This window comes from Taurulus bubalis, assembly GCF_910589615.1.
Source record: "Taurulus bubalis genome assembly, chromosome: 11".
Classification (NCBI taxonomy): domain Eukaryota; kingdom Metazoa; phylum Chordata; class Actinopteri; order Perciformes; family Cottidae; genus Taurulus; species Taurulus bubalis.
Genome location: NC_136599.1, coordinates 16,697,485 through 16,725,217, shown reverse-complemented (window position 1 = coordinate 16,725,217; position 27,733 = coordinate 16,697,485). Strand labels below are relative to the sequence as shown.

General features: G+C 40.3%; 3 protein-coding genes across 4 annotated transcripts; all 3 read right to left on the bottom strand.

Annotated features, from left to right (window-relative positions):
- Positions 1-1,228: 1,228 nt before the first annotated feature.
- Positions 1,229-18,506, bottom strand: ube4b (ubiquitination factor E4B, UFD2 homolog; the record flags this gene model as incomplete). Of its 2 annotated transcripts, none has more annotated exons than XM_079226366.1 (29): positions 1,229-1,512; positions 1,691-1,837; positions 3,128-3,302; positions 3,997-4,188; positions 4,373-4,507; positions 4,794-4,938; positions 5,068-5,194; positions 5,316-5,551; positions 5,798-5,896; positions 6,083-6,210; positions 6,392-6,491; positions 6,607-6,745; positions 7,315-7,513; positions 7,709-7,822; positions 7,921-8,019; positions 8,200-8,316; positions 8,930-8,986; positions 9,546-9,629; positions 9,986-10,100; positions 10,273-10,373; positions 11,305-11,446; positions 12,479-12,598; positions 13,514-13,993; positions 14,214-14,439; positions 14,564-14,708; positions 15,092-15,179; positions 15,748-15,883; positions 17,186-17,405; positions 18,483-18,506. In XM_079226366.1, 29 exons carry the CDS (start codon positions 18,504-18,506, stop codon positions 1,448-1,450), a joined length of 4,155 nt encoding a protein of 1,384 aa, XP_079082492.1. In that variant the 3' UTR covers positions 1,229-1,447. The 2 variants fall into 2 exon arrangements, with proteins under 2 accessions (XP_079082492.1, XP_079082491.1); XM_079226365.1 differs by having other exon boundaries at positions 12,494-12,598.
- A 2,223-nt stretch (positions 18,507-20,729) lies between these two features.
- Positions 20,730-22,150, bottom strand: rbp7a (retinol binding protein 7a, cellular). Its single transcript, XM_079226256.1, has 4 exons — positions 22,063-22,150; positions 21,615-21,793; positions 21,369-21,470; positions 20,730-21,233 (listed from the first exon to the last, which is right to left on the bottom strand). The coding sequence occupies exons 1-4, from the start codon at positions 22,133-22,135 to the stop codon at positions 21,162-21,164; spliced, it is 426 nt and encodes a 141-aa protein (XP_079082382.1). The 5' UTR covers positions 22,136-22,150; the 3' UTR covers positions 20,730-21,161.
- Positions 22,151-24,631: 2,481 nt separating this feature from the next.
- LOC306743706 (nicotinamide/nicotinic acid mononucleotide adenylyltransferase 1-like) lies at positions 24,632-27,622 on the bottom strand (the record flags this gene model as incomplete). Its single annotated transcript, XM_079226255.1, has 4 exons — positions 24,632-25,145; positions 25,812-25,939; positions 26,849-27,032; positions 27,508-27,622. The coding sequence occupies 4 exons, from the start codon at positions 27,620-27,622 to the stop codon at positions 24,745-24,747; spliced, it is 828 nt and encodes a 275-aa protein (XP_079082381.1). The 3' UTR covers positions 24,632-24,744.
- Between the last annotated feature and the right edge of the window lie 111 nt (positions 27,623-27,733).

Sequence of the window (27,733 nt, the reverse complement as noted above, 5' to 3'; positions counted from 1 at the left end):
CACATTACAAAAAAAGAATTGGAATAAATATTCTTTGCACTTAATCAACGACAGAGGTGTAAGCATACCATCAAAGTTAGAACTTGCATGCAATTCAAATATGTATATAAATAAAAAAATTGCCATTTGATTTTATTGATAATTATATTAATTGTATTCGTTAATGTCATGATTGCTGCATGTTTACTCTTTTTACATGAAGTATTAGAGATAATCATTGTATCCTTTGTATAATAAATGTTGTAGTTACGCATGGTGTAACGTCCATCTTTTCATAAGGTCAATAAACAACAAAACGTTGGCCAAAAAAATACCAAACAAAACCACTATGGCATCAATCTTTGGAAAAAAACAGTGACGAGTTATGAAATAATGTGCATCATCATTTATTTCAGTTCAAAATCCTAGCTTTCAAAACAGGTATGTGGTTTAAGGAAATCATTTCCTGTACAGTTAAGGTCAGCAAGGTAACGTTAAGTACAGTGCCATTTGAAAGAGACCGCCTTGTCGTGAGATGTCAGTGTTTCTGAAGAGCAGACTTTTAATGGTGCGCTCCTAAAATGGTGTTTCTGGTGGTCATGCTACATTCTCTCATGTTCCTTCCAATTCGCCTAAAAGAGGGTTATTTGTCCATCAGGCGCTTAGGAGGTTCTGGACTTGAGGCCATGCACACGCAAGAAGTAAATGCCATCTATTGAAGTCAGCAGGGAAAATGAGACTAGAAAGGACCAACTGAATATACTGTATTTTGGTAATCCACTGCTTATCTTCCTACTGTACTCAAAAGTAAGCTGACATTTAGGATTAGTTAACGTTACGCTACATCCTTAATGGATATTCCGTTCTGAACTTTGTCTACAAGCACAAACTGTGTCTGTTAGCTCTGGGAACTCAGCATACATTATGTGGACTCAAGTTCATCATTGTCACAGTCTTGATAATGAAAACTCGGGGCTAACAAATTTATCCGAACCCTCCCACACTCTCCCAAATGTATTGCCCTCCCCTCTCCCTAAAAATCATACATTTTTAATGAAGCCAACATACAGAGTATTACAAAACATAATGAGAACCGTAAAGGAAAATGATTGATGAAGTGACTATGCACCTCGCTGGTAAACCCGTTGGTGGTGGAAACGTATTTTTGCAGCACTATATTGCATGAACTTTTGTTAAATATATGTATATATATTTTGTTAGATATATACACAAACTCATGAGAAAAAAAAACCTTAAAAAGTCTTAACTTTATTATATTTGTTTTTAGAACCATAATGGTTTGAGACAAAAAGGGTAAATGCAAATAAAAATCAAATCAGGTCTTCGCCCCCCTCCCCAATTCAAATGCTTTTTCTTGTCATTGGTAGTAGGGACACTGAATTCAGGCGATTTGGACAGCTCTCTCTTAATAATGGTTAGCAGGCCAGACGTTGGTGACATGTGGACCTCAGACAGGCCGTCCGCCCTGTTTCTCCCTCATCCAGGTGTGGATCCTCTCCTTCAGCTCAGGGACTGTAGAAGTAACAACAGATTGGGAGGAGCGTCAAACAAACTGACATTTGAAATCCAACAGGCAGTAATTGAATTGCTGTAATCACATGCTTTCAATCTAAATCTAGAGAGTTGCTTTGCCGTTCGTATTAGGAAATGTAATGTAATTACGAGTGAAATGGCATCGTGGTTGGGTTACCTGACTCCAGCATGCTCTCTGTGAGTGGCTGTCTGTTGAAGGGATCAGTGGGGGAGTTAAGCAGGTGGCGCAGGATGATGGATCGATCCATGATGTTGCCCGAAGGCAGAATCACAGGGTCCGTCATCAGTGTGTCCATCAGAGGGTCTGTTATAATAAAGCCATATGTACATTTTAGGAGACAGTAGGAGAAACAAAAAGCTTCAAATGACAACCCTAAGAAAGTGAGTTTTACCAGCATCAGTACTGACGCCTTTCTTTCATTACAGTGAAAGCCAGTGTCAGCATATCCTGGTTTTATTTTTTCTTCCATTAGAGCTGAAACAAATATCTTAGGCTGCTCCTTGTGTTTGGACAAGGGTTATTATTCAATTGTTGCACTTACGTCTGAATACAGGCATGTTACTAATACTTTTCCAGTGGTCTTTAAATTAAGAATGAATAAGCAAAACAAAAATAAAGTCTAGATTATCCATTATTATTATTATTATTATAATAATAATAATAATAATAATAATAATAATAATAAGGCATGACTTCAAACTTATGCTACATGTCAAAACCCAGCTGCTGAAAAAGTTAGTGTTTTTTATGACATCAAAATAGTCAACCACTAAAGAAAATATCCAATAAATACTCAGCGAGAGCTTTTGATAAAGTGTGCCCTATACTGAAATGTCACAAGGTTGTTACAGAAGGACTCATGCGTTTCAAAAATAAAACCTGGCGTGGGAGATTTTAACCACAGAGAAACACGATACTCAAGCCTCCTGTACGGCACACTCCAGTCAACCGTGGTGGGTTGGCTGGCATATCTGGGAATCAAAGGAGGCATGTGGGCCACGTTCTCCTTCTAGATTATATTAAGTCTGTGGTTATAGGATAGCCTTGCTCTAAGCTGTCAATATGACCTATATGAGCTGCAAAAGCCCCAGCAAAATGTGTAGAATTCAACAGCAATAGAGGCCGTTGAAGATCCTGTATGTCTGCACTGACTGGCCCGAGGTCACAGATTTCTACACCAGTGACTTTTTCTTCTTTGGGCCAAAGAGTCAGAGACTTACTACATGTCGTTGAGTTAACCATAAAAAACTACATTTACATACAAAATGTAAGAATTACCTTGATTGATGTTCAGTAACATGCTGCTCAAAGCAATGAGCACATTTTAGGGTTTGGAGATTTTAACTAACTATCTAAATAGATGTTGGCTTGGTTCTCTGTAATATTGGCGAATACTCAGAAAATGTGAAATGCATCTTTTAATGACATGGAATAGATAGCAAAACACATAGAAAAGTAGCATGCAAGTCCATATTCTAGGGGGGAAGATAACGTGCTTCCCGAGACAAGTTACCTCTACTGAGGATGCAAAGCTAAAAGTTACACGTATGCTGCTTCAACACTTTGGACAAACCAACACACAAATACACACACCTTTGAACTCGTCAGGTGCGTCACTGTAGTCCATTTCAGATTGGGAGTTCTTGGCGACTATTTCCTCCACCTTGTCCGATAGGAGCTTGAATTTTTCAATGGCAATAGAGGACTTAATGCCAGCCTTCCTCATCTTTGAGATCACCTCTTCAAAGAGCTCGTGACTGTACGATCGCTGCACAAAGACCAAAATGAGGGAACATGCATTAGGGAGCTGCAAGGGAAGAGCATCTATGAGGCGATGCGAACATTTAGTACCTTCACTGCGTGTCGTCTCTTTTTATATACACAATACTTTTTCATAGGTTGTGACACTGCATGCAACAAGCGGCAGCCGGGTTCCCTGACATATTCCTTCCGTTACACTTACTGGCAAATTAGAAGATAAACTGGCACATAACTGGAACTTTCTTATTCTCCGTAAACAAAATCATACATCATCAATTGCCGGCAGTCAAAATGGAAAAGCCGATTTGAAGTAGCGCTAAAAAGTCATTCAATTAAGCATTGTCCGACAATGCTGCACTATAAAGCACGCACAGCAACACATACGCATGTAACAGTGGCGGCTTCAAACGTTACACATTAAAATGAACTAATCTACAGCATTTGGTCCAAAATTGCTTCCATTATCCAGGAAGAAGTGGGTATTCATGAAAACTGGGTGAAACACGGTATTACATCCAACAAGTACAATAGAGTAATTCATGCTGATGTCGTCGAGTCAATACGAAAAATGCTTGTGAAGATCTACCATAAATCCTTGTCGCCTTATTGGATGGCCATTATTCATCATAACAAACTGCCAATTGTTTGGTAAATATTTCTTACACTGTATAGTGTAATCTTAAATAAAATACAGTACCAACCTGGTCATCTGCAATTGCTTTAGCAAAGCGGGCACAGTCGAGCTGCAAGTAGATGTCAGTCAGCTGGTCTAAGAGCTTCTTGGGCTCAAAGCCATACTTCTCGGGGTTCTCCACCTTCAAGTCCCGACACTTAGGTCCACAAAGCTGCTGGAGGTTAAAGTTTAGCATGGCAGCTAAACGAGGCCCCAGCTCCTGTATAAAAAAGGAGGCACCATTTAGAATAGCTTGTTTGTTCAAAGTGCCCAGTTTAGGCTGATAATGTTGCCCGTATATACATTTTTATTGTATTATTGAGAATACATTTCCATTCATTAGAGACGAGAACATATCTGGTTCAAGTGAGACCAAAATGTCCAGAGGGGGCAGCGACACTCACAGGCCTGAGGAAAGGCTTCTGGACCTGCTTGGTGAGGATGTGGAACATTTCAACAGTCTCTGTGGCCAGGGCCAGATAGGAGCGAGACACCCGCTCATCCTGAGTCAGCTGGGACTGGCGACTCTGCTGCTGCTCCTGAAAGTTTGCAAGTAAACACAAACAATATTAATCTAAACTATTCTGCAACAGTTACTTTCAAAGCTCTGCAGAAATATGAGTGAGGGGATGCTTCTGGGCCGCTCAGAGTGAGTGGGACCCCCCTGTATGTCACAGCTCACACCAACAACTTTGCTATTATTAACTTTTTACTACTTAAATTGTGTTTCATTGCTGAAAGAAATTAAGCTCAATGATAACTGCTGTCCGAATGCACGTAATACACGGTACATAAACAAAAGACCCTATCAAGCTGAGCACTGACCCGAGGCAGCTGTTCCCACTGCTCCTTATTCTTCATCTCTTCTTGAACTTCGTGGATACGCTTCAGAGACTCAAGGCTCTCATCTAACAAGAAGGTGGTGTCATTAATCAGCATGTTGATGTAGCGCACAAACTGTTTGCCAGAGCTAGAGGGGAGTAAGCATGAAAGAAGATAGAAAAGTAGGTCAGATTAGAATTGATCCAAGTCAGACAGCCACTGATTCAAACCTTAATTGTGTCATTGTTTATAGACACACAGTGTCAAATTATCTCACTTGAACTCCTCCATGAAGGTACCATGGTGGGCAAGGTTCTGCCAGAGACTCTTGAAGATAGTGCTGATATGGTACCGTATAGTGAATTTATCATAGAACTCGCTGGTGGCGCCGGTATGCTCCACATCTGGTCAGAGGAGACAGTTTTCTTTTGTTAAAAAGGAAAGGATCTATACTTTGCAGCTGAGAATCTCCACATCTCATTCTCTACAACAGCAGCTTTGAAATACAGTATACACGTAACTCACCAGTGTAGAACTTCATGAGGGCGGGGACCAGTTGCTTCACAGACAACGGGTGGTTCTCCATCATTTCAGAGAATCGCTGAGTACGAGGCTGGACAGCGGGGTTGGTGACAAACAGCACCTCCACCAACTTGGCGATAAGGTAAGGGTTCCTGATGTAGTTCTGGCTGCAGATGAACACCACCAAGAAGGTGACAATGTCCTGGACACACGGCTCATATAAAACCTGGGGAGAATACCTTGAAGGGATGAAACAAAAACAGCTTTTACTCAACTGTTGGCTTTAGCTTCATGTGTTGTATTGATACATTTATTACTTTGTGTCTTTTCTTTGATGTTTAGAATCTATATCTTTCTCATATTGTCTTTTCATTCAAAATGACACGGTACAGTGTGAACATTTGAATACTCCAATCCACAAGATGTTTTTTTTAAAACAGGGTTGACCAATTAGACAAGTGCGAAAGACTAAACTATAAACTTACTGCACGACAAAAAGCAGAAACTCTGCTACATCTTCAATGTAGAACTCCGGCAGAGCAGCAAAGCTTTTGGGAATCTCAGGGTGCAGTGGCAGGTTAATGCTGTGTAGGGAATGAAGAAACAAACATGGTACTTACATCTGGATTTAAAGTCAATCCACAAAGTAAACGGCATGACAGATACCACAAAAAAAGAAAGACGAAATGCTTTGTTTGATGCAGCATCGGTTCCTTTTACATCAATATCACAACCAACAGTAGCAGTCTGTCAGTGGCAGGGAGACTCACTTGGGGTAGGCGGGGTCCACCATGCGAAGAATGAGCTGGATGACGGTGCTGTAAAATTGCAGACATCTGCGGAGCAGGTTCTCATCCAGAAGGCCCACGTCAGCACAAGCTTTGGCTCGCACCAGTTTCTGACACGGCAAAGTCACACACAATAAGGTTCACGTCACCCTAAATATGCACGGTCGTAAAATCTTGCTTGTTTCAGCATTTAAGGAAAGTCTTTTTGAATATAGTAAACAGAGTGCATTTGTAAGTCTGTACCTTTATAAAAAAAATAAAAATAAAAAAAATCAGTGAATTTAAACTAACCTTGAGCTGGGTTTTGCAACGCTTGAGCATCTCTCTGTGCCGACTAGCCAGGGGAGAATCTTTCCATTGGCTTTCACTGTTCTTCAGCTCCTCTACAGTCCTAACAAGGGGAAGCAACACCCTTAAAACACACATGCTATGAATACATGCGTGCATGTGTGTTTTTACAGGGACGTTGATCAATACATGCATTATCCCTGAAAATAAATAAATACCTGTTCAGTTCGCGGATTGCTCGCAATCTGCGGATGTAACGTCTGCAGCCAGGCAGAATGGATAAATGGTGGGCGTGCAGCGTCAAGAAGAAACATTCAGTCGGGAACTTGGGTTCTGAGAACTTGGTGTGGTCTTCATCTGTCCATGTGAACAAAGGAAATTCAAATAAAGAAACACATACCACCATCGGCCAGAACCAGTCTGCCAGTATCATTACTATTAAATACTTTACTGCAGCTTTACTGCCCAAAAAAAACAGAGGTTAACCTCTATCTTGCCACATTGTCCAAGATTTTTTATGCATTATGTAAACTGTAATATATGACAAAAATTGTATTCAGTACAGCAAGGGTAGCCACTATTATTTTGTAAATTACTCCAAATAAAGAAGGTAGAAGGAATATCGAGACAAGAATGACTCATCTGAAATTAATTTGATTGAAGTAATCAAAGATCTGGCATGTTGATGATCACTCCGAAAACGGATAGCATGCAAAATGGCTCCGCTACATGCAATTGACGGATTTCTCAAAATGGCAGCAGTATATGAACGATGGAGTCCTCTTGCAGTTGTTCAAAGCAACATTAAATATAAATAATCCATTTCAAACTTCATTTACAAAACATTTTTGTAAACCCCCCCTCCCCACCCAAAATAACAGTCCTCACTAACATAAATCTCTATTATTTTATTCATGTCAACTTACGCAGGTCAGTCAGCCAGCTCTTGAGCTCCTCCATGGTGGCTTTCAGACGAGTCTCCTCTAGGCTGACGAAAAGGCGACATCGTGGGTGGAAAATGTAGTAAGGGTCCACCGTCTCCAGCTTGATCTTCATGCTCAGCTGTTGCAGCACCCATAAGAAGTTGAGCATGAAGCCGTCTGTCGACACTAGCTTGTCATCAGTCTAGCAGAGAGAAAAGAGGGTGGATTAAGAATGTTCAAAAGCTACAACCAGAGTATGAAAAATGCATTTTGTGGGGGAGTATGTAAACATTAATAACTGAATTCAGATCTTTCCAGTGGGTGTGCCAGTTTGGTACTTCAAAATTACGTTAATTTAAATAATTCTGATGAATGAATGAATTTTTTTGTAACATACCTGCATCTGAGCTTTCTTCACATTGTAGTTTACCAGAGCTGCCATGTAACTAAGAGCTGGCTCACGTGTTTCTCCATTTAATAGGATGTTATGGAGAACTTTGAACAGGTCACCCTTAAAAAAAAAAAAAAAAAAAGATAAATAACTTCAATACATTATTCAAAATACAAAGGACAGCTGTTTAGTAAATATGTTATGACGCAGAGACTCACCCTAGCTGACTCCAGGTAATGCTGCAATGATTGGCTGACGACTCGCGTGTTCTCTATGGTGATGGCCGGGCCAGAGAAATACTTGTCTCCCACTTTTGTCTTCAGAGAAAGAAAATCATTACGTTTACTCATAAAAGATTTGCTGTCCATTAAACGGCTTGCCGTGCTTCGTTTATGCAGTATTATTGCATGAGGTCAACTTTGCATTCACAGACACTTTTCAGCATTGGCTACAATCTAATGCTACTCATCGACTATTTGACTGATTAGACGACTCACATCATCCTCAGCAAACACAGAGAGGCTGAAGAAGGCTCCCACGTAGGAAAGTCTCTGGATTTCTCTGCCACAACCAGGGCTCAGCGGTTTGGGACACCACAAAGGCAGCGACGTTACCTGCACAGACCGCCATGACAGACATTACATAGAAGTATCAACATAATTAATTATCTTTTGGTGCTAGCAACCATCCCATCTCTCAAGGTTTAATTCCAGGGAAAGCCAGACTGTGTCCGTGGAAGACAATGAACTGAAATAAATGTAATCCTACCTGCTTATTCAGTTCAAGTCACAAAGAAATAATTCATTTCTTAATGTCACTTAAAATGACACGCAGTAGTTATGATATTTTTTAAAACTTAACAGTTAATAAGCAAACAAGTGAGCTTAATGTAAACTCAAAGGATGCCGCTTTGAGAGGGTGTTTTCTAAGCACAGGGGAATTTTGTTTTTCCTTTTTTCTGTGAAGCATAAAGAAGACTTGGTGTCATGAATAAAATAAGCAGAGCACATTCTTTTGTGCTGATGTCAACTGGCCATGCTGGTTTGATGAAGGTATAAACAGACAGACAATGGAGACAATAGCCAGACCGGCACGTACTTAATACAACTACATTGTTTGGCGATGTGATTTATACACAGCCTAAAATAAACAGCCTAAATAATCTGAGCCATGAGGACATTAATGATGAACACTTCAGTGCCATAATGTAGCTTAAGGTATACTTACCAAATTGCACACTGGGTGAGTTTTTCCAAACTTGATTTCACAAAGCTCAGCTAATGCCTGTATTAAAAAAAAAAACAAAAAAAAACACTCGACTCACATTTGGTTTACAGGTAAACTGGGTGACATGGTGTAACTACCAGATTTCAGTCAAATTAGCAAGTGTGAGATTAGTTGATTATTCAATATATAATCTACTTTTAAGAAGCGCATTAGAACCAACATCACGCATCCTGCAAACAAAAGTTGACACACTCCAGTGACAAAGTTGTTGAAAATGAACTACTTGAAAACAACAAATGCACAGAGGGCCCAAAACAGACTATATTGCTTTGTGTATGGTTGAAGAGATTAAAGTAAATTAGATTGTCAAAGTATGACGAAAATCATCATCCAAGAGGAGAAGCAGCACAACGCATACTGAACATCCAAGCATGTCTGCACACTGATACATATGCTGTACATCGAGAGCTGTCCATCTACTGAGCAGACAGGTTGTCCCAACAGGCTCCTATGACCTCATTAATCCCTTTTATACAGCAAATTCCCTGCAACTTGAACTGCATTGAGTCTCAACTCCTGCTACAGTATCGGTCAGGCCAGGACAACGTCTCCTTACCATAAGAGGGAATTTAAAGTTGTCACTGTCAAAAGAACATTCTTTCACTGCAAGCGCCAGCCCATGAAGGATGGGAGTGAAAATCTGAAGAACAAGAGAGCAAACATGTCATGCATCGGTGTCATGTCAACATTTAGAACTGCGGTTCCATTTCACGATATCAAGTTGCCTGAATAATTGCAATTTCTTCATTACTGAGAAGGCGCTGTAGCATTAACCGAAACATGTTACCATTATGTCTCTGTGAACTCCTCAAAGGTTCATTCCTACCTACGAGGACAGTTTTTTTTTTTTTTTTTTTTTTTTAAATAAAAACAGTACAATGTAGTTTCATCTGCCCATAGAAGTGTATGCGTTAGTCTTCCTGCACCACTGTATGCTCTGACAGACGCTACATAAGTATTAACATGTATAAAAAGATGGCCGGATGTGCTTCCCACCTGACTGAACGCCCCTTCCTCCTGGTGGGTGATGCGCACCAGCTCCTGAATAAAGCCATACGGAAGGTTTCGACACAGCAGATAAGGTACTAGCAAAGACTGATGCAGAGGGCTCCTGCATGTAGAAAACAGAGAAACATTGTGCTGAAATTAAATAAATAACATTTCTTGTGTGAAGGTGAAAGAGTAGTTGCTATGGAGACTCGGGCTAAAACGCAGAGGAACAGAAGATACACATATATGTAATAAGCCAAAGATTTTCACAGTGTGTGGCTTGGATTGCTTACCGTGGCTGGGTCAGGGTGCCTTGCAGGACCAGGGCAATATGAGAAATACACTGAGAGCGAATGTTGCTGAGAAGCTGGCTGACATTTGGTTGGCTACACACCTGAGGGAGAAACAGAAAACGGTTAGAGGTGTGATAACAATATATGCTGCCGATTTCACAGGCGCTCTGGAGAGAGTTGAATCAGTTTTCTCTCACGAGCAAAACGGACGTTTTTTTCCAGACCATCTGGCCTGCAGCTAGTCTGAGGTACAGACTGTTCTTCTGTCCTCGGGACATTTTGTCACCAATTTAGACGTGTCGAGATATGGTGATGCACAGACTAGCAAAAAATTTAACAGAATCCATCTTAAAATCGGAATTCTGCTTTTAAGAAAACCCTAGTGTAGTTAAATCAAAGTACTGTTTTCATCGGATTACTCAATATTTCTGTGCATGTAATTAAACGTAGTCAGTGTAAAGCTGAAAATATGTATTCTTTTTCTAAAAGATCTCCCTTTTCATGTTGCAAAGTTCTTAATAAAAATGAGAGAAAAAAGTAAAATTTTAAATTAATTTACTTACTTTTTCAAAAATAGGCTTTATCATGTTCTTATTTCATAAAGACAATATATTCATTGAATTACCAGAAAACATGCTATTTTGTGATTTAAATCGTTAGCGAGACATGAAATTACCTAAATAAAGATAGAATATTTTGGTCCTGTGAATAAACTGAAAAGAATGTTGTTACGCTAAAATGGAGCAATACAATCACAAAGCCTTGTATTAATCTCCGAATAGGATTTCTCTTAAGAATTAAATACAAATAATACAAAACAAGAATAATCATTCAAATAAACAGCAAAAATGAAATGTGTTAATAAAATAAATAAATATAAACAGGTCTGAAAAGGAGTAGGCAGAAGTAAACACCCATATGATCTTAACCCTTTCTATAACTTAAATGATGAACTTAAACACGATACAATAAAAGGAATAGAAAAGAACACAGTACTTTTAGAGTAAATCTGAACATTTATTTAGTTTTTACCTTGGGAGCTTTTCTCTCCTCCATGCCAACACTGTCAAAACGCTCAATGAGGTAGTTCAGCATCTCTGTCTCTTTGCATGTCTCAATGGTGAAGCGGTCGCTGGCTGAATTGCAGGACACTGCCCCTCCAGATGCACCAAGACTAAAAAAAAAAAAAAAAAAAAAGAACATTAAATAACAGGAAACATCACAGCACAGAGCGCTACAGCATTAGCATCAAACATCATCATGTATGTATGGTTAACAAACTCAAGCCCGTTCAAGGGGTCCTGAAAAAAACAATAAAGCATTAGTGACAGCATTGCAGAATCTCAGTAATGGGCTCTTGAAAGAGAAAGTGATGATATTGAACCATAAAATGCTGTTTGCAGAAAGTCTTTGAAGCTGGTATTAGCATTCAGCCTGCTGCATTTAACCGACACAAGTAATGAACAGAGTTCAAATTGCTGTTAGTGGTCAACTGTAACTGCAAATCCTGTACACAAGCTGCTTCAAAGCACAACAAACCTGAGGAGTAAATACAAATTAACTTTATTTGTCTATTGGACAAAGGCAAAGCAGGGGTATCACCTCTGCCACAAGTTGTTCTCAAAGCTAAAAGTAAAATATAACACATTATATTGTCAAATAGCAAAGTAACATTTGTTCATGACAGTTTCTCCTGAATAAAGAAGTTACCAAGATGAACGAAAACCTATACTGAACAACTATTGTGCAAATAAAAGTACACTGTAATGTAATCATATTCCTTAACATAAAAATGGAAGTCAACCAACTTAACCACCCCAAAAAAGATCACTTTTCCAGGAAATGTCTTAAGAAACAGGATTTTGAAGGCTCAGGGTTACAAAAACAGGGTTCAGTTACTCTGGCAGACCTAAACCCCAATGAACGTGTATATTATATGGAGTTTCTGCAACTCTGTAGAAACAGAGTGTAATACATACCACTACTTTATAAATTATTATTATTTAAAAAAAAAAAAAAAAAAGATAGATAGTATGACCAAAACAGTTAAAAAAGTATTTAAAAAGACGGCTACGCCTACATCCATTTGTTTTTCACACTCTACCCTGGTGTGTTTGTGCGTCGTTAGTGGAAAGCTTCGTGGGCCCACTGGAACATGCAGTGGACTCATAACCGAGCAAGCGCACACAGATAAACACCCACACACCGTGCAGCGGTGTACCTGGACCCAAACTGAACCCGTGCAAAATCCTCCTCCTCATCAGAATCTTCATCACTGTTGTCCTGAGACAAGTCAGAGAGGGCAAAGAACAGGACCGACAAGGGGCTAACGTGACGAGGAAAAGACACAAGGAGAAAGGTTGGAAGAACAGAGGATGTTGTGCAAGCATGAAGAGACAGAGGGGAAGTGAAAAAACATGAAGACAAATGTAGAATGGTAACAAGACCCAAGAAAAGTGGACAAGGACGAGGGGAGGACTACGAAAAGGCTGCTGGAGGGTTGCAGACTATTTCTTGTGCTGCTTTTTAAATATTCATTAATGCCATTTTGTCTGAGGCTTTTAGACACTGTCAGAACATTTTTTCCACCGATAACTGAACTGACTGTCACGATCACTCGCACAACTCAAGCCAATGCAATGAGGCAGAAGCCACATCTCATTTGCTCCAGAATTTCATAGCAAGGTAGGACCTATAAAACATGTTTGTTACACTATATCCAATATTAGTCATTTGCAAACGAGTCAGACTGTATAAATTAATACACGTTAGCAACAAGCAATACTAACTTAAAACTAACAAAACGTCTGTTAATTGTCTGAACACCCTGTGTATTAAAATGTTATGTTCAAGCTGAAGTAATGCATTGAAATTATATGTAGATTGAAATGTTTAATTATTAATTGTATTAATACCCTCAATCTTATTTGCCATTTGTTACAGAATATATCGTATATTTCTTATATTATTGCTGTTGGAACTCTCCTTTTTATAAACGTAGGAAATGCTAAAAGATCAGGTTGTTTAGTGACTTTTAGACTAGAAAGTCTAAATATTAGCCAGTTGAGATTAGTTTGTTTGTGTAGATGAGAACTGACTGCATGAAACGTAGCCTAAGAAGCAAATTATACAACAAAAGCCATCTCACACGCAACCTCAAATCTGGTGGTTCACAAGAAAGTTATGGTTTTAGTATGTTTGTTCGCTCTACACACTGACATGCAAATGGAAGATGAGATACCTAGATGGTGGGATCCTGGAAGCAAAGGCGGCCTGTCGGGTATTCGATCTGGGAGAAGGGGGCACCACGGAAAGGGGTGTGGAGGAGGGTTGGTTGCGAACCCTGGGTGAGCTCAAGGCGAGGGATTGGGGGCTGGGAGGTGGCACAGGAACTGGGGTGTTAGGAGGAACAGAGGGCCCTGCAGGGCTAGGAGAGGGTCCTAAGAAACTAAATCCTCTTTGACCAGGACTAGATGGGGAAGGAGCCCCCCAAGGAGAGGTGACAGAATAAGGCCGATAGCGTTGCGAGATGGGCATGGGGGCAGATGGAGGGTTGAGAGTGTGTCGTGGAGTAGCAGTAGCGGGTGGGCTCGGGGGCACAATGAATTGTGGGGTAGAGGGTGTGGAGGGTACAGTGGGTGTAGTAGGGGTGGGGAGAGATGGGGAGGTCCTCTTGGCTGCATCCAAAGCCGTCGAGTGAGGACTACCACACCCATACAGACTGTGGACAACATTGAAATGGTGATTGGCAAAACTCATCTAACAACGATGTCTGAGAAATATAGAAATGATCAAAGCAAACTCAGAACATCGAGAAGAACAAACAACAGTTTCCAATCAAATGATACTGATTAAATATCAATAAAGCACACCTTTGAGGAGCCTTGATAGGTCTCTGGGAGTTACACTCAAAGCTCATTAAACAGAATCAAGGTACTTGCCTGGATAGAGAGCTGGCTCCAAAGGACCCTGCACTGGGGCCCATGGGGCTGCCACCTTGGCTGGAGGGCTGCACCAGCGTCAGACGGTGGTCCGGGGATTTGGCTGCTGCAATTGGCTGAGAGGTGGCGGTCAAGCTGGCGAAGGGGTTGTGGACACGTGACTGGGTGGACATCATTAAGACTTCCATCAGGATCTGGCCGATCAGGTCTTTGAAGTCGGAGTATACTACAGAGAGTGGGGGGGATAATAGTCAAGTTATCAAATTTAAAAGAAGTCAGTTGTAGACTGAACTTTGCCTTTTCTCAGTCAGTTTATTATAGTGAGATAAAGACGTTATTCAATGACATACCATCTTTAGGGTTCTGGTGGAACTCTGCAGCCATTGACGGGAGAAAGATGACATCTCTGTCCTGCTCCTTCCACGATACGCGGAGGACCTTACAAATGAGCTGCAGAGCCTGTTCTTCTGTGACATCTGAGTTTGCAGAGGGTTCCTGAGGTGCAGAAATCAGAGACAACTGTGCCATTTAGAGAATAAATGCCAAATGGACTAGCGTTACACCGATTCTCAATATCACTCTGGTCTATCAAGAGACTGGTTACTGGACAGTTAGATATTCCTTTATTAGTCCCGCAGTGGAGAAATGTCAGGATTACAGCAGCAAACAGGGTAAAGTGCAATAGCTGAAAATGAAACCAAGACTAGTGTATATGGAAAGTCCCTAGTTACATTCTGTTAATACCCAAACACTCCTTTTATGTTAACTCATTTAAAGACTCACTTGATCTCAAGATAGGCATGATCAAAGTCAAGTAGGCCAAGTAATTAAGGATAAAAGAGCCTCTCTTTACAGTAATGTTCAGTGCTGCCATTTACCTTTTCAGGCAAGTTCCTCTTCTCCCTGCGATCGCTGTCCTCCACCTCCATGTTCTCTATCCCTGAGTCCACATCCACCTGGGACATGCTGGAAAAAGAGGATTATTAAGTCTCTTTATCCCAAAACAGACAATGTCAACACTCAAACCTCAGTGGTCAAGTGGCTAAGCAGCACATTTATCTCAATGGTGTCTTTCATCTCTTATAACAAACTTCATAACCAATTCTTGTAAGAGCAAACGTGGCCATGCAATAAAACAATATTATTTTATTGTTTATACTACTATAAATAATTAAAAGAACAATATAACTTTCTGAATTAGATGAAGGATCAAGTCAATCTTTAATATCATTACATCTTTATAGAGAAACAATCTGTGATATTCATCGAATACATGTGGTCATTTTGAGAATAAGTGTTGCGATATTTGTGTTGGGCTGTGAATCATGAAAACTGGAATCTATTGTATCTGCAATAATTTAAGATGAACACAAACTCTATTCTCCGTGACAGAGAAAACTAAATATTTGTACAGACACCTCTTAAGTCTAAAGGAGAGGAGTATTTAATCATAAAAAAAATAGATTTCTGATGGAGTATTGTTCTAAATCTATTTGTCATGGATAGTACAATATCCCATTAGAAAACCCCTTACCTCTTTTCACAGGAGGCCGTGTCAATGTCCATGCTCTGCGATCGGGACAGACTCTGGGACTGAGTCTCAAGGCTGTTAGAGGGGGAGCTGGAGAGGGAGCTCACACCCTCGCTGCTCTGACTACCATATGCCACCCCTGCAAAAGCAAAACACCACAACTGAGCACCTTTGAAGGTTTTACATTTGTTTGCGTTTCTGTTTTCTGTAAAGACTGATTGAATCTCTGCAAGTTTTTGTATAGCGCCTAGAACCCCAGCACAGACCAGATATTGGATGGCGAGCTATTAATCAGGAGAACCGAGTCCCCCCCATCCTTGCTACACGTAGGATTATGTGATGAACTTTTTACACCAACATCCACAGCGTGTGATATTGGTTATCAGTGAATATTTGTTGCATGTGTATTTGTGTGGACATTTTGATTGTTGTTGTTGTTATTATTATTATTATTGGAAGATATCACAGTAAAAAGAAACTGGTTGATCTACACTGACTAACGACTGATGTTCCGCACTCGAATTGGGCTCCGCAGCCGAACCTAGCAGTAAATTGTGCTAGTCCACTTGATTTGAAAAATAGCCACAGGTTACACTATCATGTCTTTTTGTTTGGCCAAATGTGTGTCAAAATTGTTTGGCCCCACTAGGTTGGCAAAGGCTAAGATTGTCGTTTTTAAGATCAACATGGTGTGCCATACCTTTATAAACCATGATTAAAGCAAACAGGTAGAGAGAAAGCTGATTAACACCCAGGATTTTACTGTGGGTGAAGGGCCGGAATTAGCAACTCACTCCTGGTTGCACAATCATAATTACCAACAGTTGAGTCAAATAAATAAATACTGTGTACAATGGTTGTGTCAAGTACAATATTAATAACAAATACATTAACATGCAATGAAGGCTTGCATAACTGCCATTAAGAAAATCCCAAATTTCACCAATTATGAAAAGTACAACGTGCCATACAAGCTATAAAAGGCAGCCCTGTATAGCAACAGCACCACATATATGCATTCCTACAAACAATGCCAGGAGATTGTCAGTCTATCCATGCATGAGTCACTGGTGTTTTTTCTAGAGCAATGCATGAAAGCATAATTTCTCACTCCACACAGCAAGCCTACACTTTGTGTCGCACAGGGACACTGGGGACCACAGCAAACTGCTGCCGTTTGTGGGAGCATGACTGGTTCTTGCTGTTCAAATATCAAGGTCACAAATACAAAGGTCCCTTTCAATGTTGAGCTCAGACTCAACCACCAAGGTTGATTTATCTCCCAGGAGAAAATGATCAACCCTGGATGAGTAGGATGATAGTTAGACTAAGGATTACAAAAGAGGTTGACAAGAGGAGAGGAGAAAGCCAACTGGATCTTGACCTGTTGTTAATATTGTTCCAAAATCAGAAGAATTACTCTGTACTCTGATTTTCTTACCGGAGGTGCCCATAGGGGACGTGGCAGGGGTACCACTGTGGACATTGAGCCCCAATGATTGAGAGGAAGCGGGTGGCAGAGGCTGGGGTGCGACACCTGAGGGTCCAGGGAGGGGTCCAGGGGGCGTCTCTCTCTGTGGAGATGTCAAGGGTGTGCTGAGAGGGGTGCCGGGCTGTGACGTCTGTCCCACTGCCAATCGTACCAGTCGTCTTCTGCGGATCTTGAATAAAAAAAGAGCACATTTAAATATTCACTAAAAGTACTATGCATGCTCACTCCACAGACCTGCATAATATGAACTTATGTTGGACCAGAACTGTTGAAATGAATATAATTAGGCACATATTTTTTATACATCTTTGGCTGAACGTACAGTCTTTTCATGAGCCATCTTTGATAATTACTCACAGACGAAAGACACATAATTTAAACAGTTATTTTTCATTTAGCAGCTTTTCAAAACACACAATATTACGAACCTTGAGAACAAAGTCAGATGTGAGAAGGCTACTAATCGTGCCACTCGGCAGAAGAGCATGAACGTTACTATAGAAAATCAACTGCACACTGTTGACAGAGTAGCTACGTGTACACTAAGGGTACAGTAAGGGTACAAAGAAGGACCCCTTTCTAAAATGATGTGCGTTGCCCAAGTGGTTCAGTGACCACACAGTTGATTGCACAATGGTGGCCCGGTGTGTTTTTTATGCTGAGTCGTCTCGCAGGCTAATTTTTGTCCGTTAGCAAAACAACGGTAGCCACTGACAGCTAGCAGGAAAATATGCCAAATCCACCATCAGTCATAATATAAAAAAGGTGTAGAAATAAAAACACATAGCAGGTGAGAACCAGTCAGTGTATTGATTTTAATCCAGTGGTTTAGTATGTAATCCGTGGGTTCTCTAGCGTGACGGTAGCTAGTTAGCGCTTGGCTCCGGCTAATTTAAATGAACGTCCGCTGCTGGAGACCGAGACACACGAACACACCGGGTAAATCCCGTTACATCAAGTGACTCACCCCAATACACGTCGGAGGGGTCGCGTTTGGGTAACGTGCGCGCATGTAACGTCATGCCGATGTTGAACGAGCATTATAATGTGGGATTATATCGAGGATACGTTTGTTTAACGAGGCTAGCCGCTGAGCTAGCTGTAGTAGCACGCCGGCTAGTGGGAAACCCTTTGACGTGAGGTCCGAAGGAAAGGAATTAATTTAAATACATATTGTAACACGGAGCAAAACAAAGCTACAGCGGGTATCAGCACTCATGTGCATCGTTTCGCGGCGTCGTCTCACCTCGTCTGCGCTCAACTCCTCCATCGCAGCTCTGTTAGCTGGCTGTTTTCACTTTGAACCGCTTTGATGAGTGCCAGCCAGTGCCAGCTAGCTAGCCTTTATTAGAACCGAATATGCATCGTCCGACCCGATCAACAAATACGTGTCACTCTTGATTGTCTTCCAGAAAAAAACGGCGACGCCGGTGTACGAAGCCTGGCGACATGCAGTACCTCCAACAAGTCTATCGTTTGCTAGTTTTCTACCACGAATGAAACAAAAAGAAAAATAGCTAGCTATTATACGTCAAAATACAAGGGCGGCCATTTTGGTTCTACACAAGTGTCACGTGACTTAACGACTGGGGGAGGTGTGAGGCTTCATTGTGTCGCAAAGATAAATGTGATATGTTCGCCTGTTATGTATGTGTATGTTCTTGTTTTGGCCAAATGGCTTGCAGCACTCGTGAATTCACTGCTAGCTGTTCAAAATGAATCCAAATCAGCCTTGTGTTTTCCTTCTCCTCCTAAAATATAAACAGACCATGTAGTTATTCATTCAACTCAGTGGGGCACAAGGTCATTACAAAGAGATATTATTGGCCTCTCCAGTGGTGTTTACGCTGTCAGCTGATTATGAGACAAGCCATTGTGATTGGAATCATAGGAGCGTCTGATAAATCCAATACTTGACCATGAGCCTCCTCTGAATAGTCTGGTGTGCTTGGTTTCACCCTCCACACAGAGTAAGGAGGACGGCAGGAAGGATCTTAGATGATCAGACAAGTTAATATACATAAACATGTTGATGTCCAATATGAAATAATTCTAGAGACTAGAGCAAATAGAGAAAGGACCAAATGTTAACGCAGACATTATGATACATCACACCACTATGACTCATTGCACTCTACTATGACGTCTCACTACACTTCTAAATTAGAGATGCTGCACATGCTCACTACACTACCTCTAACCACTACGCTCTAACTGTAACAGAAGCATGAGATCACTGTTAAAAGCTCAGTTCTCGGTGAAACTCCTGAACTCTTTGTTCTGCTGTTTATGAGAGGAGCTGCTGTGACGCCTCCGTTAACTCCACCTGCAATATTTGACAGATAGTCTACTGATGCTTATCTGATTGGAGGACTGGGACGTCACAGACAATGTCACCAGTCCCAACTCTAAAGGAAAAGTTGTTGAGCAAGGTTTATGTTCCATGATGACATGTTTTCAACGTGACTGACCTTCCAGAAGTGAGCTTATAAATAGAAGCCTTTGTCTTCAACCTGTGTCACGGCTGTTGTAAGGAGGGCTTGGAGACAGAGACGGAGAGAAGCAGCAGCTCTCCTCGCTCGCCTTCAGATCCAAGTACAGAGCTACAGGTTCAGTCCATGACACAGCTGCCATCTCTACGTGCACAAACCATCACCTGTCCTGTTAATGCAGCTGTCACATGTCAGGAGTCCCACTCAGGTAGGACTGAGCCAGTTAAGGTAATTTATCTGTTACTTCAACAGATAAAGTTAATTCACTCAAAACATTTTTATGTCACACATCACATTATACTATGACATCACACTACACTATGACTAATCACACTGCTAAATGTTAAAGCCTTTTAAATATTAATATTCTGTCAAGCATGCAATTATGCTAAATTAGATATACCTGTTACAATATTATGACTGAGGTGTTTTGTCAATAAAATAAAGGACTTAATAAAGGCTACGAACCGTTTTGTGTGACACTATTGCTGAGAATCAGCCTTTATATTAGTCCAATGTGCCAAATCGGCCTTAAAGTTATTACGTTTTATTTTGAAGGGTACTTTGGTGAAGTGTTCAGAACAAGACAGGAGTAGAAGAAAATATCTTAACAAAATATATATATATCTAGATGGTTTTAAGTTGGGTCTAATGCAAGTCCTTTACTGTTGGTCACAACAACTGTTATTGTATTATTGCTGCCTGTCTACTTGACTTTAAAAGAACGGAGCTCCTTCACCTCGTGTCACATTTGGCTTTGCAGCAAGGGACAAGCAGTCCTTAGTGAAACTCCTGAACTCTGTGGTTGTTGGGACTAAGTACCAGCTATAGATGGCAGCTTAGTGACAGCATAGCGCTCCATTGTAGGCCTATTCTATCACAGATTCATTATATCAGATATTCATTATATCACAGATTGCTGCCTCCATCATCCCCTGTGGGATGCATGATGACACAGGGCAGATTTATGAGTGAGAGAACTGACAGCATACAATCAGAAAAATACATTTATTTATTTGAAAAAGGACATCATTAAAAAAAAGAACGATTGAATAACAAAATATGCGACTTCAGATTTCTTTCTAAACCCATTTTTAGGCGATACAAAATTCACACTATACTATTCCTGATAACCTACACCTCACGTTCTCTTGTACATGGCTATACATGTATCTACATGAATGAGATATTGTATTTTTTACAAATAGCTCAACCAAATGGCAGATGGACAGCACAAGCCAGTGTAAACAAAATGTACTTCAAATGTGTCCCATCAGACAATAGAGACATAGAAGAAATTAAAAAGTGTCCACTTAACAGAGGCCAATTACCATTGAGCTACAAACCAGTGTAGACCAGACAGTATCTGACAAAGAATAATGCAGTGCTGCCATCTAGTGGTGTAAATCCACACCCTGATGGAAAAACATCTTTCAATTCTCTTCACTGTTCACATTCTTCCTCTTAAAAACCTGGGTGCAGACTTCTCCCTCACAGTACAGCTCCTAAAGGAAATATATCACAGAAATATGTATTTAATATGACGTACAATAAATGCAATAAAAAGGGAAATTGAATTAATTAAAAGTCGTGCATTATGTGGAACAATTATTATCTATAATATAAATTAATATTCTCACCAGATGCAGCTTGTCCTCTTCAATCCAGTGAGCCCAGCCCCGGCCCTTCTTCTCCCCAGTCTGTTCACACACCAGTTTATTCCCCTCCCATTTCACCAGTGACTGCGCAGTTGAGAAGAAAAAAAAGAGTGAAAATCACAACAAAGAACAGGTTTAGCAGCCCAAATCACATGATCTGCAAACTAATTGCAGTCATTATGCTTATAATCACTTTGAGCACACAATTCCCAAGGCATTTATCTTCACCTTGACATGCCTGTTGTCCAGTCCCTGGGTGAACTCCTCAAACTCCTGACCTGCTTTAAAGGAAATGGTGTAGTTTCGGACGGTGCTGCTAGTTTTGATGATGTACTTGTCCCCCCGCTGCTCAATCACCTTCTTCAGCTTTAGCTTCAGAGCAATCTTTCGTAAGCAAGGGCTGATACCTGCAACGGTAGAGGACGTGTTCTCCGTTAGTGTGCAGAGTACACATCTGGTGGACAAACTCACCCACAGGCTGCAACAAAAGCACATCCTCATGTTTTCCCCCCCAATGTGGCAATGTATCACACTCCTAGTGCTCTATTGTATGTTGTACAAAGTTATATCTGCATGTATTTTCCAGTATAAGCTTAATTGTAGAATCTTCAAGTCACTCAACAGAGATTTAACATCTGAGAACGTTGCTGGATTAAAACATGCTTCAAGGACTTACCCATTGCAATCATGTAGCCCTCCATGTTGACATTGCTGATGATGCTCCATTTCCCACAGAGGCTGTCTGGCATTTTGATGACCTTTCTTTGATCCTCCTTCTGAGCTGTGTGTGCGTGTGAATAAAATGTGATCCTCACACTGCTGGGCTGATGAGGAGTTCTGAAAAGACGCTGTTTTGTGAAAGAACAGGTGTATAAAGGTACGTGTCCCTACATCTCATTTGCTGCTACCTGAGGACCTCGTGAGAAAGAGGGAGGAGCTCCAGTCAGTCTCAGGGTGTAAGAGGAAGGCCAGACATGTCAGACTGGTCTCACCACTGCCTAATACACTTCAGAATTGGCCTGGCGTTGCACAATAGTTGTTGTGCACGTTAACTGTTGTGCACGTTAACATACACACAAACATGTTGACCTTCATATTTGGAGGAAGGTCTAATTATTTGCTTAATTCTTATCCTTCTTTGGTATTTTCATCCTCTATCCCATCACATTGCAAGTGTTGTTGTTATTGAAACTCAAAAGCTTTCTGTGATAAAACGTTATCTATAAAACAAATTAATAACTCTCTCTCACAGTTATGGGTAAGCATAACTCTGAAATAATTAATATTCCTTTTCAAATGAAAATGGTTTCCTCAATATTTTTTTGTTGTGCAATATCTGTTTAAGACAGGACCTATTTTTCAGTTGATGCAGTCTGACTAAAACCTCCCTGGATCAATCAAAACGACACACCTATCTGTGCAATGGAGAAGGATGACTACAGAGTGACAGGAATTGACACACCTCCAGATTTAAAGAAAATAAAACACATGACGCTTGTCTAAACGTTAAGGTCGTTTTTCCTCCTTTTGTTACTTCAACTAAGAAGCAAAACAACGGCTCTGCAATGTGGAAAAACAAGGTGGTTTCCAAAAACCGAGACGTGCATAAATTATGTCATGGGTAACTGATGTGGAAATTAACTGTTTGATAAGATAAGCATGACTCAGTGATTTAATCAGAACCAACCTCCTCACCCAGTTAACAGTAACTTTGCTTTTAAGTTTGAATACTAGATTCATGTAATGCAATCTAATACCACAACTTTAAATTTTCAATTGGACACACTACTATCAGTCTTTAGTGAACAGGATTTGGTTATTTCAGCGATTTTCTGTCAGTGATGATTACCTGAAATATAAGTTAACCCCCCACGTATAAGCAGCATTTTAATCAGGCAGAAAAGGGGTCGATTTGGCACTTCCTTAACTTAGGATCTGAGGAGTTTCTCATTTGTGGGACAAAAGCATCGGAACAGCAATGAAAAGCTCCTGAGGTGGGAAACAAAGAGTTGTTTATTTCACTTCCAGGCAATACAAATCACACCTTCATTTTCTAGTCTGTCGCACTACCATTATTTTTAAATTGCTAACGCACTGATATGACACATAAAGCACAATTAATGACACAAGCACTTGTCTCCAAAACTTTAAACACATTTTCTGCTCAGCACCCAATATGCAATTCAACATGGCTCTTTTTGCAACACACTTTTCCCCAGTTCTCTAGACATAGGAATCTGACATAAAGACACTTGTTTGCCCATTTCAAAACACTGTCATTCATAATGCCTAAACCTCGGACCAGTTAGCCATTATACGTGTCGCTTGGCCAATCGACTGATTGCTTGAATGTTGTTTCATCAATCAGCACGATAAAAAACACCACAGCTGAGTGCCCGTTTCTAACAACAATGGAAGCCAACAGAGCAGTGAGAAGCTGGCTTTCAAAAATGTGCATTAGCAATTGAAAAACACCCTGTAATTCATGTTTTCTGTTTTGTCTCCACAATGCTGCCTTTATTGACTATATTCTTTTTAGACTCTGAATCTCAGTGTAAAATGCTACCTTTGGAAATGTTATTGATGTATTGACTGATTATACAATGTGGAAATAAATAAATATTTTCATCAGTGCAAAGTACTTCTCGTCTTTTGTGTTATGTTTGATCAATAAGTTCATGTACTTTACTCAAACAACATCTCTGAAAACTGTAGTAAATTTTTAAATGAAGTCTTTAACTGTGCAAAAAAACTGGAGGCGTGCCGCTGCTCGTCTGTGCGGTTGTGTGGCCTGTGTGTAGTATTTTGACACAATGAGCCGTGTATTCAAAAATGTGCTTCAGCAAACGTAAAACAATTACAAATATAATTATAAACATGTTGAAAGCACATGGTCTGCTTTAACATGAGGAAGTGCATGTACAAAGCATGCTCTTGGTACAAACACGTGAAGATTTGAGAGAAAAAGATTAACAAAACAAAAGATTAAAATGATTTGTTCCTCCTCATATTTCATGAAATATCAGACTGACCATTATATATAGACTGACTATTTCAAACAAAATTGTGAATCTATAATTCAATAACCACACAGCAGATGTATTTCAACAGTAGCAATGACTTTTAGATGACCACCCAGCCAGTTGCTCAATTATTCAGTTTTTGCATATTCCACACACACACACACACACACACACACACACACACACACACACACACACACACACACACACACACACACACACACACACACACACACTTCTTAAAAAAACACACCCTTTACTAGAAGCATCCGTTCTGCAGTGGGCACACTGGTGTAAAAAAACTGACATCTCTGTTTTTGCAGCAGTGAACGCCCTCAGCTGGAGGAGGCACCCGAGTATCTTAGAAGAGGTTCTAGAACCACATCTGCATTTTTCTGCTCGCTCTCCGCGCTGTAGAGCCCGTGCTCTTGTGTGTAATTAACCACGCCATCCGGCAGCAGGTACCTGACGCTCCGACCTCGACGCAGTGACTGCCGCACATGAGTGGCTGAGATCTCGTTGGTCACCCATTCGTGGACCACGTGAATGTTCTTGCGATACTTCCATAGCATGTCGGATTTGTGGATGAACTTGTTGGGGTCACTGCCACTGCGGGTGATGCAAACCAAACCATAGTCGCCCACAATCTCAGCAATGTCCTCCTGTTTCCACAGGTTGGGTACTCCAAAAGACTCAAGGACATCCGCCCCACACAGCAACATTAGCTGAGGCCCATCTGAGCATGAAGAAAGAATCTTATTGTATTTGTGTATCTTAACAAAAGGTACTAAGTGATTTAAAGGAAAGCAAAGGAAAATGCACGAAAGCGAGAGTGAGATCATAAAACTAGTGATTCAAACAGGATATTCAAAATTAAAGCCAAGAAATATATACATACATATTAAGTATTTATAAAGGCTGTTTTACAAAATAATTATTTACAAAGAGACATTACAGATGGAGTCTCTCTCACATCGTTGTTAACTTTAGTTTAGTTATGTGATTTACAGTTTTTTAACCAATCAGTGCTCTGCAAACTCCTTTAAAATCATATCTAAATTAATTAAGTATCGATAGTAGTTTTGGCTTAAAACAGAATGCACTTCTCCTGCTCATGTGTACAAACCTGTGCAGTGCAGCCACATGCGAGAGATTCACACGATTTAAATGTGTCAGTAGTGTGAAGAACGTTGCAAAATCAAGTTACACTTCGAGTCTTACTATCGGGGTGTGATTGGGTGTCACCCACCACACACCACCGCTCCCTGACACCGTCGCCTCTTGTTATACAATTGAATACAATGAAATATGAATACAGTGAAAGCAGGCTCAGACTTGTCTGCAATCAGGGATTGGAAAAGGGAGGAGTTAAAAGGGCAATACATGATCAAACATGGCCTACCTCTCTTTGTGTGATGAGATAATTCCTCCAAATAATTTTCCTCGACACGTCTCTTTTTTACATAGTTGACCGTGTCCACATCATCATCGTTGCTCTTCTCTGCTGCAAGCAGTTGGTCATAGTGATGCCTAGGATAATACACTCAACATTTAGTATGCAGCCAAAACACTGTAGGCCTCTGGGAAATCAAACAGAAAATAGATGTCCTTTATCTCAAAAGTAAAGTGTATTATTTTGTGATTATGCTTTGCGATAAACGTGTCTCTTATTTACCACATTAAAGTAATTTTTAATAAAAATTCAACTTTATGTTTGGCCAAACATTTTCATCTCAAAGAAATAGTCAACAGTGTCAACATTTCCTCAGCTCAGGCATTTGTTTTTAAGTTGAGTTCAATCCATTTTATTTATACAGCATACTACGCCCTCTGTCCTCAGACCCACGCTTCGGATAAGGAAAAACTCTCCCAAAAAAACCCGATGGAAGAAACATCTGGAAGAGCATCTGAGAAGAGATCCCTCTTCCAGGACGGATAGACGTGCAAAAATGTTATGCGTAAAGGATGACCAACATAATTAAATTACAGTAAAGACAATCCAAATCCCCAAATCACACATATAAAGACACTTTAAGGGCAATTTTTCTTTAAAGCAATTTAGAAAATGTGTCAATTTTTAAAGTGACAGGAAAATAGCTAAAAAAGACATTTCTTCAAGACATAATGATATTCTTACTTATTACCATTATGAGCAATAATGTTGCATATGAAGTTAATGTTTGATTAATTTAACTTAACTTAACTTTTACATAGATATGCAAGACTGGATTTAGAGCAAGATTAATGTGGTGTAGTCACTGACGAAAAAGATTTAAAGGAAAACAGAAAACAGCAAGCAAGGAAACTCTGATTGAGGAAATGTAAATGTCTGACAGGTAGTGTCTTAGATTCCAAAGCAGATTTCCTTACACCGTTTTAAGGGCACTTGTAGCAATACTAGGCACTACCACTCACTAGACATAATAATTGTAAACTTACCGAAAGACTTTGGATGTCTCCACCCACTCCGGCTGCAAGCTTTCCCAGGAGTCGACTGTGATCCAGTCTGAGTTCTCTGTGGACAATCTGGCCATCTCCAGACGATGGCAGGCCTCAATCAAACCCTTCTTCTTATAGCCATCACCCACTGGAGAGATGATGCCCTTCACCACCCTGTACTGACCTTAGACAACAAAGTAGTGTGAACAGATGGTTTATATTAATGGCACAGCAGATATGGTAAACTGTTTAAATTCACACATGATTCAAAATGTATATGATGAATTTTAAAAAAAGAGTTTCTTCACTCAAATTATGATTTAACAGCAATGTTTGCTGTTATGTTTGCCTAATGTAATCTGGCAGCTGTGAAATATATGAATATGAGTGCTGTAATTTTGAGATGCATTTTCTGGTACTTTTTACTTCTATTAAACTGCCCACAAGTATGTGAAGAAGTTACAATTCTAAATCCACACATGTATGCATCAGTAATAATAATAATCTGATAATATACATTCTGCTGTATAATGAGTAAGATAAGATACTTTTAAGTTCATGCAGTGGTGGAGGAAGACTGGAGTGGAGGAAGAGTGGTATTAGATAGAGCGCATCAGCCTATAATATTTCTCAAAGGTTTATTTCTCATTTCACTCAACCTGTGTCCTCCAGATGATCTCGAGCCAGTTCAAACATCCTCAGGTGCATGTTGGTGATGGGGTTGAAGGACCCGCAGGCCAGCAGGACCACTTTGGTTGTACTCTGACCGTCCATGCCTCCTACAACACAACATATGCAGAAGAAAACAAAGACTGAAGTCAGGTGTCAGATATCCCTCAGGCTCTCTGACCTTTAAAGGGAAGCTCTGTATTCGCTCCAGAGAGT